Below are 16764 nucleotides of genomic sequence, written 5' to 3'. Positions count from 1 at the left end.
AAGATATTTGTAAATAAATAATTACATACTATGTACTGTGTAATGGGTAACTAAACTTTGCTTAGTAGAAGATAAAATTTTATTTTAAAATTATTTGTCTGTTTCAGTTGATCCTAATGAGTGTACTGAATTGTCTGTACGATGCCGTTAGTCAGATTTTAAGGAAAAATGTAGAGAAAAGAATATTATTAGAAAACCTAGATATTGTCATGTTGGCTTTGGATGAAATATGTGATGGAGGGTAAGTACTGGACTTCATTTTTCGCATGTACAACACAATTTTCTGAAATATATTTTGAGGATTATGTTTGAAAGTATATTGTTTTAGAATTATGGTTTGGGAACGTTTTTGAGACCAATACCCTTTCATAATGTAAGACCGATCCGATTTTCAGCAAAATCCAGAGCTATTTTCAGATATCTGTAGGTCAGTTTCTAGTTCGACCAGATAGTTGAATCAGAGGCATGCTTTCAGGGAATGTGACTTAGGCCCATTGCACGAGTCCTCGCCTCAGGGTGAGAATAACAGTGAAAAATTCACATATTTTTTTTTTTTTATCAAAAACTAGGATTTGACCCCTTTGTCCCCAGGCAGCTATGCTCACGAAATGCTCGTTGGGAAGTTCCCATAAGATTCTAATTGTTGTATTATCATATGATCACCACAGCTTGACCTGTAACCCTGCGCAGAATTATTTTTCAGACTAAGGGAGCAGCGTTCCCTCCCTTCAACAGAGCTCATTCGTGGCTAAGCGGTTAGCGTACGCGCCTTTGGCCTGGGAGATCCGGGTGCGAATCCCAGCGGGAGTTCATGTGGTTCGAGTTCCACGTTAATCAGTAGGTCTCATATAGCCTCGCTGCTGAAATGAATGTTAAACTCAAAATCAACTCAACCTCCTTTCAACAAAGAAACAAACAACAAACAAAAGTGGTTTGAACCTGATAACAATAGATAGTTACAGATATATATATTTAGAAGACATATAAGTCAAGAACATTAAGTTTCATTGCAAGAAATGGAAAATAATAAAGTATTTACATATTACTCTAGGTTAACAATATAATAATATATTGTTTCTGGGTACCACCGGCCTAACATTGTAACAAGGTATTGTTGCTTCGTAAACAAAAGTTTATAGTTGTTAGTGAAAATGATGTCATATTGCGATCACTCGCCTTTTTACAAACATAGGAGTGTGCACGGATGGATTATGTCCCTTCTAAGCTTTTGGCACCGTACGAAAACGTTAACCCATTCAGTCGTAATGGCACAACTATAATGGTTTAACCACCCCAAATTGATCTAACGTTGTATTATATACTATAAGTGGGGAAAATAACCGGCATTATGTTACATGAAATCTTCTATTGGTGGGAACTCAATGCTATGCCAAGAGTAGAAATAGACAACTGTATCGTCATTCGAACCTAGGTTTCGGCTTACCGCGAACCACTGCATTATCCAGTCCCTTCTTGAAGAGTCACGCATTCTATGACTCCTGAAGTAGGTGTTCTGGATAGTAGGCACTGAGTTATCCAAATACAACAGTACTTACAACCCATGTCATCTGAGTGGCTAATCATGCACTTCAAAAATGATAGAATCTGTAGCTATTCAATCCCAGCTCGCGCCAAGTGGACTTTGTGGTGGACAGACACCGTGTGCGTGGATTTTCTCGGGGTTGTCCTGTTTCCTTCCACATCCTTCATTCCACCATTTCATTCATTTCTCATCATCACCGTCTCCTTTAGCCTAGCCGTCATAAACGTGGGACGTAAAACAAAGATTTCATTTCATTTCATTTTTGTAGCTGTTCAAAGAGCGTCTCATATTAGTTCGTATACATGAAGAACTAAAACATTCTGGTTTTACAGATGTATTTTCAATCTTTTTTAATTTTTATTACGTCGGAAAATGAAATCTTTCAGTTTTACGTCTCACGGTTATGCCGGTTAGGTTAAAGGAGACGGTGATTATGAGAAATGAATGAAATGGTGGAATGAAGAAAGTGGGAGGAAACGGGAGAACCCCGAGAAAACCCACAAGCACGGTGTTTTTCCACCACAAAATTCACACGGCACGAGCTGGGATCGAACCAGGGACCCCAAGCACGGGAGGTGAACGCTCTACCACTGAGCCATCGCGCCCCCTTATTACGTCGGATAAGGTATTGTAAACAAATGTGGTAAGAAGAGAGGCAGTCTGAAATTCAACAAGGAAATTTTGTACTTCTAAAGCAAGTGCTTTGAAAGATGAAAGTTTGGAAATAAGCATTTCATTCTCTAAAATATACCAGAAATTATCTGATAGTTCGAAGAGCTGGGAACTTTCTTATTCTTCCTAACACTTTAAATATACCAGGTTATCATAAAATAAGTATCGCTGTTCAGAGAGCTCTGGAGACGTAATCACTAGACAGAATGCAACCAAACAGTATATTTGGGAACATGCAGAAGCGATTGGTGTAGAAAATAAAAATTAGTTCCAATTTTCGCCACCAGAGATAATTGTGGCACTGTACAACACCAAGTAAATGCAGCGTGGAAGAAAAAGGATACTAGTGATGTTAAATAATAAGAAAGATTGTAATTACCTCTCTTATGGGTCTTGTGGCATTGATTACCAATGCTATTAATACCCCGTGATCAGTGGCGGATTTACTGGGGAGGGAGCTTTTGAGTTGAAGCGTCTCTTTAAAATTATTTTATATCTTACAAAAACGAAAGTAAATGTTAGTCTTTCCTGTGCTCATAAACTGTAAGGTCCCCCAAAATTCCAGGTAAATATTAGTGTCAAATCTCGCCTCCAGAGGCCATTGTGTTTCTGTTCAGTGTTAAGTACGGTAAGTGTGGTATGGAAGACAAATGATATGATTGATATTCAATGAAAGAGAGGCCGTAATTATGCCCCCGTATGACGCGTGGCAGTGATTTCTAATCTTATTAATAACCCCGTGGTGCAGTGGTGTGTTATGAGCGATGATGGTGATGTGAGGTCTTTGATGTGGAGGTCCCTGGACAAGGAAACCCATGGTGACTAGTACCGTATGAGATGATGATGACGTTTTAAGGACGGGACCTATAGGTTAACATGATCCGACTCATGTGTGTGCTTACCGGAAATCGAACCCGGGACTCCTTGATCATAAGACAAAGAGTGTGGAAAGAAAAAAAAAAGCAAACATCGGATCAGCATCAATTCAATTCTGGCACATTGTGGTGCTCAAACCCGTATGCAGGCGTGAGTAGGCATCTGGAGAGATAATTACAGCGTTTCTTATCATTTAGCATCACTAGTGTCCTTTCTCTTCCACTCTGCACTTACTTGGTGTTGTACAGCGCCACAGTTACCTCTGGTGGCGAAAATTGAAACTAATTTTGATGTCTACACCAATCGCTTCTGAATGTTTCCAAATATACTTCTACCAAGTGTGTTGCATTCTGTCGAATGGTTACATCTCCAGAGATCTCTGAACAGCGATACTTATTTTCTGATAACCTGGTACAACAGAATATACGTGTAAATGCCAGTGGCTCGGTAGGCAACACTACTATTTTCAAACCAACACAGAACAGAACATCACCGAAAAAATTTCTAAGCTTCCAAATGAGTATACTCGGCACGGCTGCTGGAACATCCTTGAATAAGTTATGCAGAGCTCATAAATCCAGCGATTTTCCAGTTCATCTCAATTGCAGCCTTAAATTCCCCACCCGAAGTAACTAACCCATTAGGATCATTTGGCGACGTCTTGATATCTCATCTGAAGATGTACAGGAATGTAGCTTACATTCGGACCACCCAGTGAAATTTGAATCATGTGTTTTAGGTCCAAAAGTGAAGGCGTTTCTTTGGAGCAATTAAAAGATCAGAAATTGTAGAATTCCTTAAAAACTCTCATGTGAAATAACGCGTTCACACTAACCCTTTTATAGTACTCTAGAATCGCACATTTGTATCTCCTTCAATAACTTAATTAGTTCCTTCCAAAGCATCGTATGCTATTTTATTTATTTATTTTTTTAATACATAATTTATTTATTTGCCATCAACACAACAGGCAGAAGTCCAATTATAGTGTTGGTGTATTACATAATACATTTACAATAGTTTTCTTAGAGTTCATATTGCAGATGTCAATTTCTTTGTGTTTGATACATATTTTGTTATAAGTAGAACACATTCTCCAAATTGGTGATTTCAATAATACGTTGATCCTTGCTCTTTTGCAATAAAACAGACCAGAGTTATTAGCACGAGTTTTAAGTGTCGGGACATGAAAATTTAATGTTGATATGAGATCCGTACAATTAAATTCGTTTTATACTATTTTATGGAGAAAAATCAAATCTGTCACATTTCGCCTTTGTTCAAGTGTAGGGATACAGAAGTTGTCTATTAATGTTAGATAATTTTCATAATATGGATAGATTCCAGTTGTCTTGTACGTCAAGTATTTGATAAATTTAGATTGAACCTTTTCTAGTTGGTGTCTGTATTGCTGTTGTGATGGGTTCCAAATCACAGCAGCATATTCCAGTTTTGATCGGACATAGGCATAATACATTTTTGTTAGTGTAGTACTATTGTTAAATTCCTTTCCAGTTCTAATTATGAACCCTAACAGTTTATCAGTTGAAACTACATTTTCCGGCTATCTTACTGTCTGGGAACACAAGTGATACTTTCACATCTTAGGAGATGCGCAAATTGATGTTTTCATTACCCTTTGAATACACCATAATAATTCTGCTATCTTTGACTAAAAGTCCCTGCAAACTATTTTATTTCTTCCCCGAATTCGTACTCAGTTGGATCGTAGAATCCACATTTAAGCACGTAAAATCACTGAATCCTATAAGTTTTGTACAGATGACGTACAAATAGAATGACACTCCAAGTCAGAAGTTTTTTTCTTAATTCACAAAGGCATAACTGTTTTAATATTGAAATGGACGCGGCCATATGCTTTTGACCTTTTATGTAACTTGGTACCTCTTGCATTCCCGTTTTATTCATCGAAAAAACGCTCCGGAAAGGCAGGATTACAATTATTACAACAAGATGGCCATATCTTAGAATCCCGTAACGTTAGAGACATGAGTTTTGATGTCTTGATCCTTCATTTACAATAAATAAATGTGTTTCATAGTTTTATATATATATGTCCTAGAAGAGAAGAAAAAGGGGGTGAAGGTTGCAATTATTATATACAGGGTGTTTCAAAACGACAACGTTTGGGAGGCGATTTCTGACACCATGAAAGAGAAAAAGTATAGACCAACCTGGGTGCACAAATTCTTCCTTTCGAAGTTATAGGCTGCCGAAAACTTGAAAAAAAAAAAAAAAAAAAAAAAAAACTAAAGGTCCATAGCTCCAAACCTATGGGACCTACCGTAGTCTGGTCAAGACTTCACTTAGGAACTAATATGTGTGCTATCCAAAAATATATATGTTTCAACAATTGTTATTGAGGGACTTTGACTACGAGTATAAATTTCGAAGTATTCACCAAGTACCTCCATAAAAATTGTTGCGGAAATACCGCAGAATTCTGAAACATAGATATTTGGATAGGGCACATACTAGTTCTTAAATGAAGTCGTGACCCGACTACGATAGGTCCCATAGTATTGGAGCTATGGACCAAGTTGATTTTTTCATGTTTTCAGGAGCCTATAACTCTGAAGTGACAGATATCTACACCCAGGTTGGTCTATACGTTTTGCCTTATCTTGGTGTCAGAAATCACCTCCCAAACGTTGTCGGTGTTGTTCTGAATCACCCTGTGTATCGGAATCTCTTGAGGTTAGGAACATGAAATTTGATGTTTTGGAATTGCAACCTAAAATAATTAAACACATGTTTGAGCTAGAATAAAAGAAAGGTGCTTATTAAGATGCCCATACGAGACGTTCGAATTTTGTGGGAGACTTCGAGTTCAAACATACAGAAAGAAGAACGCAAAATATTGCCCACAGTAACACGTTTTGCTAGTTTTTCTTACGATTCCTGTTTCTGGATCTGCATACTCTAAGGAAAAAGTGTATTCAGACATTGACTTTGATTGAATGTGCCGGTTGCTTGTAAATAAGATAGTCGCATACAGTAAGTCTTTTTAAATAATTTAGTTGTGAATATGTTGTTAGATCTGGAAGTTGTGGGGTGTAGAAAATTTATTGTATTACTGGATTCAGATTCTGAAGTGTATTTTATGTTGTCTAATTCTGCTAGATTTCTTACGTAATCATTGTTTTTATAAATAATTAACGTGTCATCAACAAAGCGGAATATGTAGTAAATTTTGTATTAATTTTTGTTTAAAATTTTTGTTTCAAACATATATTAATGACAGTATTTTCCGAAAGCAGGCTTTCCATAGGTAACTCGTTTGGAAGTTCTTCATATGTAAAATAATTAGTAGTTAGTCAAAGCTCCAGAACTTTTAGTATTCCATACATTTCCAAAACATTAAATTTGTTGCTTTTGAGTCATTTGTGGATACATTTGATAATAATTTTACATATCTACGACGTCTGTTGATGCTAATTTTAAACTGTTGGTGTGAATTAACGAGGTCCTCCGAACAAGTTCCTAGAAACACTTCTACGCGTAGAATAATGCCTGACTCTTAAAACCTCAGTCAATAGATAAGGCAAAGACTGGTATCGTCGCAGTGCAGCTGTACCGTATAACCTGTACGTAGCACTTGGTCAAGTTATGTGCACTTGTCCCATACTAGAACATAGAATTTATTCTATTTCTGGCTTGCGAACATTTGAATACACATCCTCGCAGCCAGAATCTCGCGGACCACAAACTCCTCTGGCCAAAACCTCGCCTATCCAAAGTCTCGCCTAACAGAACCTTGCGGGACGAAATTTTGCGGAACGTATCTTGCCATACCGATTTCTTCAATGTAGTATCTTCAAAATATCAGTGTATGTACTGTATATAACACTTCTTTAAAAAAAAAAAAAATAGCATATAAAATGAGACCTCTATTAACGGATACCTCCATATGGTGGCTCATTAGACAGGAGTCGTTAATACACTACTTTATAGATCTGCCACTGTTCGCAGATAAACCCGTTAATGGAAAGGAAAACGATAGAACTTATATCGGTTCCTCTTGTTTTTGAATAATTCGTATGAAATACTGTATTTTTAATTATTTAAAATGAAGCGTAAATAAGTGATTGATTGTAATGCACAATTACTTTAACATTACAGTTATCACGGACGACAGTAAGCGTATTATCTTACGCAGATTTTGAAAAAAATGAAATCTGAGTTTTACGTCCCAGGGTTATGCCATCTAGGCTGAAGGAGACGGTGATGAAAAATGAAGGAAATGGTGGAATGAAGAAAGTGGAAGGAAACGGGAGATCCCTGAGGAAGCCCACGGACACTTTGTTTGTTCACCACAAAGCTCACTTGGTGCGAGCTGGATCGAACCAAGGACCCCGTGCACCAGAGGTGAACGCTCTACCACTGAGCCACCGCGCCCGTATGCAGATTTAGAACATACAGAAACAAACTGTAACATGAATTCAGTATTTCAATACCTATTCTATCACATCCAGTAAGAGGCCTGCACAGATATAAATTGTCTCCGCGTTCGCAACATCTCAATCCACACCTGAATCCGAAGATTATGAGATAACATATACATACATACATTTGTTCTACGACAGTTGCGATTTCAAGAATATTTAGTAGCATAACTATTGTAAATATCTCCTTTATGTTTTTGCGAACCCGATATGATATTAATAAAATTCAATTAATCTTTATTTATTTCTTTATTTATACCTATTTCTTGTCAATACTGGCATCTATGGCCTTAAACTCGTCACGTATGAGGGATGATGTCCCTGGGCGAGCACAGTGTTTGGGAAGGGGGAAGAAAGGAAGCGGCCTGGGACCTATATGTGAGGTATTTGGCTGGTGTGAGTTAGAAAGTCTCATTCAGAATGGTTGGCCTGAAAAGCTGTTGTATGTATCTGACTTAAGTGTCCCCACCGGGAATCGAACCCAAAATCAATCGCGAAAGCATTTCCAACTACGCTATACAGAGCCAGAAGCTAAATTTTCAAACACAATCTCTTCCTATTGTAAATGAACTACGTGAAATAAAATGAAGTAAACAAATTATTAGAGAGCATACTCGAACGTAGTTACTTAAAAGTCCCCCAAAAGCAGACTCGTGGCAAGAAAATTGTTAAGTTGATAATACCCTATCTGTTAGTTAATTTCAGAGCAAACTTTTTTTTTTTTTTTTTAATAAAAAATTTCTAATCTCATTACTTACAAGACATAAGCGTCTTTGATTAGAGCTTTGAAGAGAAAAATAGAGATAAAATGTTTTTCAGAAACAAGAAGATATTTCTAGCTGAAAACTTTGCTCTGCCGGTAATTTACTCCAAAAGGATAAGCACACTTTAACACACCACGTCAATAATTAATAGTTAGATTCACGAGTTTTTCGCAATGCACGATAAAACGAAATGCGTCAGAATTAAGTAATTTTCACTTGACGTTTTATGATATTCTTTGTATATTTTCATTGGTTTCCGTTGCGCGATAAAACACGAAATTGACAGTTTTGCGCGAAATTTCTAACAATGCGCGATATAACGCGAAATTTTTAAAATAAGTTTTAATTACTTTAAAAACGCTAGTTTTCCGCTGACGGAATTGGCATGAACTGTCCGTTTTGGGTTATTAGGACACGACTATAAGGAACATATATCCCGTTAGCTATCACTATCGCAGCTGGATGGGGAGTTCCGAAGTGATGATTGTTTGAAGTTTGTTGTAAATGCACTTACATATGTGTGGCTTCCAACAAGCAATGCCAATTGTGAGAGATTTTTTCCAAGTATGGACTGATGATAAGTGACAACTGTACAGCAGTGAAGGAGGATGATGTGGAAACATGTAACATGCTTATGTTTAATGCTTAAATGTAACTTGTGCCTATGTGTTTCCAGAAGACAGCAAAACTTTCCTACTCATAGTAAGTTTAGTTACTGATTTTCCTCAGTTTCATTTGAAAAAATATAATTTTCTATAAATGAAATTGACATTGTCAAGTGAAATATTCAGTGTATTTTGTTTTTTACGTAATTAATGGTTTATTTTTATAGTGATCTATGAATAAAAGGAACAACTGTAAAAATACTGAATAAGCAGTCGCGGACAGACGACTAGGAGTGGTCCTCCAGCTTGGGGGTTTGGGTAAGGCTAACACCCTCATCCTGTAAAAAAAGGTACTTGTTCAGAAACATTCACAAAAGCCTCGGACAAGGACTGATAACTTGGCACGACATCAGCAAAAGAAAATGGACATGAGATTTGGAACATGGAATATTAGAAGTCTTTATAGGGCAGGCGCGTTAAAATCTGTAACGAGTGAGTTAGAGAAATACAGGATGGACTTAGTAGGAGTTCAGGAAGTTAGGTGGGAAGGAAATGGATCTGAAAATTCCGGAAATTTAATGTAGCTAGAATGGAAGAAAGTAGAAACGCTTTCAAAGTCTTGACTGGTAGACCCATAGGAAAACGACCATTAGGAAGACCTAGGCGCAGATGGGAGGATAATATTAAGATGGATCTCACAGAGATAGGAATACAAAGTGGAAACTGGATGCAATTAGCTAAGGATAGAAGTCAGTGGAGAGCTTTTGTGAACGCGGCACTGAACCTCCGGGTTCCATAGGCCATAGAGTTAGTTAGTTAGTTAGTTAACTGTAAAAATGTCAGGAAATTCTTTTCCACAAGAGCTACAAAATGCGAAACTTTATTTGGAAAATGCGACAAAACGCGAAATATAAAAACGAAGACCGAAATTTTCAAATTCTTAGTGCGAAAAACTCGTGCCCCTATTAATAGTGTGTAGAAGAAATGTAGTGAAATACAGGGTTGTGAAAACCCCAGGTTAAAAAAAAAAAAAACAGTCCAGTAGGTTTTATTGGGTAATATTGGGTTTTATTAAATTTTGTACGTATATTTAAAGCCATATTCCTAATACCATGTAAGCATATATGTTCTACTGTACACACGAAATTATGAAATTCCCGTGTGAGACTGCGGTAGTTCACGTCTGGCGCGGGTTCCTAGTTCGATCCCAGCTTACGCCAAGTACGTTTTGTGGTGGACAAATATCGTGTGCATGGGTTTCTCAGGGTAGTTTCTCTATGCCACCATTATTATCCATATCATCACAGTCTCCCTTAGCCGTGGTACATAATCATGAGACATTGAACTAAACTAATAATAATAATAATAATAATAATAATAATAATAATAATAATAATAATAATAATAATAATAATAATAATAATAATGCACAAGGAATCCGTGAAGTCCTATATGCGTTTCGTGGGACACACTTTGCACCATTGACACTAGCTTATATTTCGATTTCTAGAAAGAAGGACGTACACAATTTTCTAGAGTAACAAAGAGGTCGATAGTTTTACGTAATACAAAACCCCCTCTTACACTTATGATTCAAATCCCTAAGCCAACTGTCCTGAGTTTCAATTAAAACACGCGGGGCAAATAATGGAATAGTACCTCAACTTCAGGAGCCAGAGATAAGAAAATGACTTTATTAATGGATGTTGTTTTTCTAAAAGAAATAAAAAAGATTTTTTAAAGAACTGATATGTTGGAAATGGATTTTTTTCTCATTTTCAGTTGCCAATTTGGTTTCTTACAATATATTTTACGATTAAAGGGGTTTTGTAGCATACAATAATTGTACTGCGCTTCACATACTCCATCAGATACGCAAGAAGAATTAGGGAGTTCCACGATCTGATTGTCGTTTGTGTTGAGAAGATAGAGGTGTACCTTTAGTAATTTCCTTTTTCAGTGAAGCGTTCTCGATTTGTAATTAACTGACACATGGAGAAAGACATTTTATCTGTTTATATTAATACCCAAATATATAACAAAAACAAAGGAAATATAGTCGCATTACTTTTGATTCCATACTAGCTGAAGTGCCCGTTCTTTGTACGGGGAGAATTAGGCTCAAGGAAAATGTTTGTGCCTCGGATATCAATGAAACTGTAGTAAGATATTCTATTTCTGGCATGAATTTTTAACCCCCTTTTTTCTTAGGAAGGTTACCTTCCCCTTCCCTTACGCCCTTTAAGGAAAGACCCCAGTTTGAGATAGGTACTAAATATGTTCTAAAACTCACTTAAAACTGTTCAAGCATTTCCCGTGACGCGATCACAAACAACAGACATCGTCGATTCAAATGTGAAGAAAGAAATTATAGAAAACACCCTCTTTCTTCCCTTAAAATTGAAATTTTCAAAAACAGTCAAAGTAAAACAATAAATAAATAATAATAATGAACTATGTACCAAAATTCACTTCAAACTGTTCAACCGTTTCCCCGTGATGCGATCACAAACAACAAACAACATCGCTTTCAGAAAGTGAACAAAGGAATCATGGAAAATCACCCCCTCCCCTTAAAACGAAAATTTTCAAGAACATAGCAACACATGCCAGCTTATTTTTAATGAAAAGTTTATATACCGAGTTGAATCTTCCTAACTTGGCTAACTCATGATATACTTTTTTTTTTAATACATGAATTTTGAACTTCTTCTACTCCTTTTCCTAGGATACGCCCTTGAATCAAAGTAATATGAAAATCCCAGTTCAGAGTATGTACTAACTACTGTATGTTCAAAAATTCGTTTCAAACTGCTTAACCGTTTCCCCGTGTGACGCGAATAGAAACAACAAGTACAATCGCTTTCAAATTATAGAAAATGCTTCCCTTCCCCACTTAAAATGGAAACTCTTAAAAATACTGGAACACAGATCCACTTACTTTTAGTGGGAAGTCTACATAAAAAATGTCATCTTCCTAACTTGACAGAATCGTGAGCTAGTAAGATTTTCGCATAGATTTTGACCATCCGCTGCCCCCATAGAACACACATTTTAATCAAAGTAACCTGGTTAACCTGGTTAAACACCTAGTTCGAAGTACGAGATAGCTGCATCCAAAAATTAATTCCAAACGGTTTAACCGTTTTCCCGTGTTGCGCGCACAAACAAAATTCTTTTCATTTTTATATAATAGAGTACAATTGAACAGAGTTACAGCGAATTTGATCGAGCGCAAATAAAATTCATTATGAATGATTCCCAAACCTTCTTGTTTTCAGTGGTGTTCTGTTCTGTTCTGGTTGTAAACACACATTTTAAGCCAATTTTGAAACTATTCATACACTAAGAAGTACGATTAAAAGAAAGTAATTATAATCATATTACGATTATTATTTCCATCCAAGTTTTGAAGTATGGTTTTTATTATTATTATTATTATTATTATTATTATTTATTATATGTAAGTTTTACTCAATAAAACCCACTGGGGAATTTTGGGCTGGGGAAAATTCCAACCACCCTGAGTGAAAATGTAATCATTTCACGAGTATCCGCAATGTTATTCACTATCCGCAATCATCATCATCATCATCATATTATTATTATTATTATTATTATTATTATTATTATTATTATTATTATTATTATTATTATTATTATTATTATTATTACCCTAGAAACTCTTATTGTTATGGCGAGGTTTTGTTCTAACGAGATTTGTGAGTCAGAGTTTTTGCCCAGCAAAATTTGATCCTCTAAGTTTTGGAAGATGAGGTTTCGGCCTGCGGCATTTTGGTCGACGATATTTCGGCAGCAAGATTTTGTCTGTGTACGCCCTACGAACGGAGCTGAGAGTTTAATGACCTTTTAGCCTTGGTCGACGTACTGCTTGCTTACACGCTTAGGGAATCTTTCAACGCTTAATACAAGAAGAAAGTTTTTTTCTCCTTTCTTCAGAAAACTAAATTCTTCTTAAGTCTTCTAGATGTTTAACTGTAATGCTTGATTAGCACATAGCATGCTAATTACCATTGTGTTAATATGATACCGCTGATTTTTTTAATAATAAACAGATATAAACACCATAATTTAAAGTGGCCCTGCGTAGCATAGTCGCCAACTCTTTCGACTTTGGTGCGAGCGGTCCCGGGCTCGTTTCGCGGTAGGGACATTGGGTCGAAAAGGCGTAACAGCTTTTCCAGGTGAACCATTGTCACAGATATATTGCCTTTGTATTTATTCTTATTTTAGTTACGTAAACAGTTACAAATTTCACCATAAATTTTTCATAAGCGCAATATATGCTGTATTGTTTTTTTTTTTTTTTTTCATAATGCGAGAAAGTAAACGCGCCAAGAGACTCTCTTTTGTCTGGTATGCAAATTGAATACGAGTGCCGGTATCTCTTATGTTTGGACATTTTATATTCACTGTTTTTACAGTACATTGTGTGTTTGCCTTAGTGTCGTGTGGTAAAACATTTTAGTGTATTCTACAGATCCAGATAAGTCATCATTTTATATTATTTTGTATTTTATGTTCGTTTTTCCCTGAAAGATAGCAGGGCTTTTACTTCGTATTGTTTTTGTAGCTGGAACGTTCAAATAATAAATATTGCATACATTCAGTCTATAAAGAATATCTATTATACCATCCTGAGTGAGAACGGGACGTATAATACAAGTCCCAAGTCGCTTTTTCCTCGTTCCTTTCTTTCTTTCTTCTCCGAGCCGGATATTGTCTCGTCGAGGGACATCGTCCTTCATACGTGATGTGCTTAAGGGCATAGATGCTGGTATGCCCAGAAATATATATAATTAAATAAGTAAAACCACGATTTAGAAACAAAATTCACCTTATTCCCCCTTAATTTTCATATACCGGGTGTCCCAGAAGTAGTGACTCGCTTGTTGTTCGGTGGCTGGGGAGACCTATTTGAACTTACTGGAGGTGTCTGTAATACCTCTGTGCAGGAGAGGAATGATTTTGACACATTGTGATGGCAGGAAGACGGTGCTTCACCACACTTTGCCCGAATTGGCCGTGACTTTTTGAACAACACTTTCCCCGGGCAATAGATTGGTCGGAGGAGGACTGTGGAATAGCCGCCATGGTCACCAGACCTCACCCCTCCCGACTTCTTCCTATGGGGACATTTGAAGGACAGGATATATGCAAGACCCATAAACAGTGTTGCGAAATTGACGGCGTGAATCACCGAGGAATTCAACAACATTCCCGTTCAGATGTGCCGAGATGCGTGCAGAAAATATACTTTTCCGGATGCATCGATGTTAAAGACCGCTAAGTGGATCTCCAAATGGAGAATATGGATTAGATACTGTGAAGCACTTGATTTTGACATCATTCCTCTGTACTTACAATTTTGTTTCATGTCATTCTTGTTTATAACAAAAATGTACTGATCACTGAAAAGGTGAGTCACTGTTTCTGGTACATCCTGTATATATATAAGTGAAGACTATGAAAGTCTGTGAAACCACTCTTCAACAGGGTTTGCTGTGAATGCTATTCTAAACCTTCTACCTTGTTCGTAAGTTTTCTGAAATAACTAATTTAGTTCTTTACCTAAAGACAGAAATTGACGCATATGTTATCAAATTATTAAAAAGATGAGTGAAAACACTAACACTGTTGAATGCGTCTGTAAGAGTCTTCCTGAATGTTTTCGTGGACTTAAGCTGTGATCATCTTCACCAATTTCAATTGCTTACAATATGAGAATCTCTTTTAGGCTCCGGGGGCCGCGGTGGCTCAGTTTTTATTGAATAACTAACTGAAAAAGTACCCGTCCTTAATATGCTGTAGCTCTGTAATAGGCCTTCTCCTCTGGTGCCTGGGGTCCTTGGTTCAATCCCAGTTTGCGCCAAGTGAACTTTGTGCTGGACAAACACCGTGTGCGTGGGTTCTCCCACTTTCTTCATTCCATCATTTCATTCATGTTTCATCATCACCGTCTCCTTTAGCCTAACCGGCATAACCGTAGGACGTAAAACTCAAAGATTTCATTTCATTTCATTTTCTCTTTTAGGTTGCTGCTTCATGTCTACATGACACATTGTTAATATGTACAGAAGAATTGTTAAATTCTTACTTCTTACATAAAGAAATTGCTGTAAATACTTTTTTGCATAAATAAATAGTGTATCCGGAGCTCTTATGTAAATTTTAGTTGCCCAAGAAGTTCAAAATGTGTTTATAAAGATTAAAATTATTCATCTACGATTTTCATAAAAATAGTAGTTGTATGTGTATTAGCATTCTTGTAAGACCAAATTTTAACAATCTGTTCTCGAATGAAATAACTCTTGTATTTTTCAGAATTATCCTGGAAGCAGACCCTTCAGCAGTTGTACAGAGAGTAGCACTCAGGACAGATGACATTCCACTGGGAGAACAGACAGTAGCCCAGGTCAGTACTTAATGCTGGCTCACATATTTCGTTCTCTCACAGTTCAAATAATAATTTTCGCTCGTATATAAAATTGGCTGCATGTAGGTACAGTTGATGAGGTATCCAAGGAATTTGTTTTGGCTGCACCATCTCTTTCGTAGTTAAAAAATTATTTTTATTGAATAAGTAACTGAAAAAGTACCCGTCCTTAATATGCTGTAGCTCTTCACAACAGTTCATGTACACTTTGCCTCTGTTCCCCTTAGAAGATGAATTTTCTGAAATGGGGACGTTGTTCAGTTATTGTTAATGAGGGCTATATACAAAGTTTCACCTCCTTAACTTGAAGGTTGTCTAAGATGTTTTGCTTTTTGTGAAATCAAACAGAAATTGGCTTCCTTCCACCTTCCCTTAAAAGTAGATTTTAAAAAAATACTATGACACATCTCTGGTTACTTTCAATTATAATGATAAGTTTGCATACCGACTTTCATTTCGGTAACGTGAGAGGCTAGTGACACATTCTCTTTTTGGTAGAATTGATTAATTGTTGAAAGTACGAGGGCGCTTCAGAAAGTAATGCTTCCAAAGTGATACCTTTATTTGTGTTTGACAGATAGCACCGATACAAATATCAGTGGAAACCTTGCAGTGTCAGCTACAAATGGTGGCATCATTTTTCAATATAGTCCCCGTTACGGGCAACACACTTGCGCCAACGCGAAACAAGATTTTTCATGCCGTCGGCGAAGAATTGAGATATACCATTGCCAAACTGCTGCTTCCTCGGCAGCGTCACAACTGTAGCGTTGGTCCTTAAGATGATCCTGAAGTTTGGGGAAGAGTCAAAAGTCGCAGGACACAAGATCCGGACCATAGGCAGGATGAGGCAGAATGTCAGCAACACTTTGCCAGCAGATGGGGCAACTTTGAATTTTTTGGTGGAGGAGAGGACATGTGGCGTTACTCCATCGACTGACGCGTCGTTTCCGGATCGTAATGGTGTATCCACGACTCGTCGCCGGCGATGAATGTTCCTGAACGCAGTCAGAAATTGAATGACAGCTCGGTGTTTCAACCGAACGTCGCCTCAGGATGCCATGGATTGTTCCATTACTCTGGAACGAGAAGAGATAGGAAGGTGAAACAAATGACATTCTATAGCTTAAACATCATTACATAAATGATAAACAGTTTAGAATGTATACGATACTATTGGCCAAGTAGTGGGCTTGGAGGAATTACTTTCTGAATAACTCATGTATAAAGAGGACGTCAACAACGGACCTATGAGTCTCCGTCGCGATAACTTTCTGACATAAATTTATAATCCCTTCCTTCCTTACGTAACGGATATGAATCAAAGTGACATGTTAAAAACCCAGTTCGTGGCACGTACTGAGTTCTAAAATTCATTTCA

General features: G+C 37.0%; 1 protein-coding gene across 2 annotated transcripts in view; it reads left to right on the top strand.

Moving 5' to 3' along the window:
• The window catches only part of zetaCOP (COPI coat complex subunit zeta), a 47249-nt gene that overhangs the window by 12589 nt on the left and 17896 nt on the right, over window positions 1-16764 (top strand). For both annotated transcript variants that reach the window (XM_081745946.1, XM_081745947.1), the window contains exons 3-4: window positions 108-241; window positions 15272-15362. In XM_081745946.1, the coding sequence (XP_081602072.1) occupies window positions 108-241; window positions 15272-15362 (225 nt within the window). The remainder of the gene's footprint in view (window positions 1-107; window positions 242-15271; window positions 15363-16764) is intronic.

The sequence above is a fragment of the Thermobia domestica genome, chromosome 18 (assembly GCF_964235325.1).
Source record: "Thermobia domestica chromosome 18, izTheDome1.hap1.1, whole genome shotgun sequence".
Classification (NCBI taxonomy): domain Eukaryota; kingdom Metazoa; phylum Arthropoda; class Insecta; order Zygentoma; family Lepismatidae; genus Thermobia; species Thermobia domestica.
This window is presented reverse-complemented; position numbering and strand designations above follow the sequence as displayed.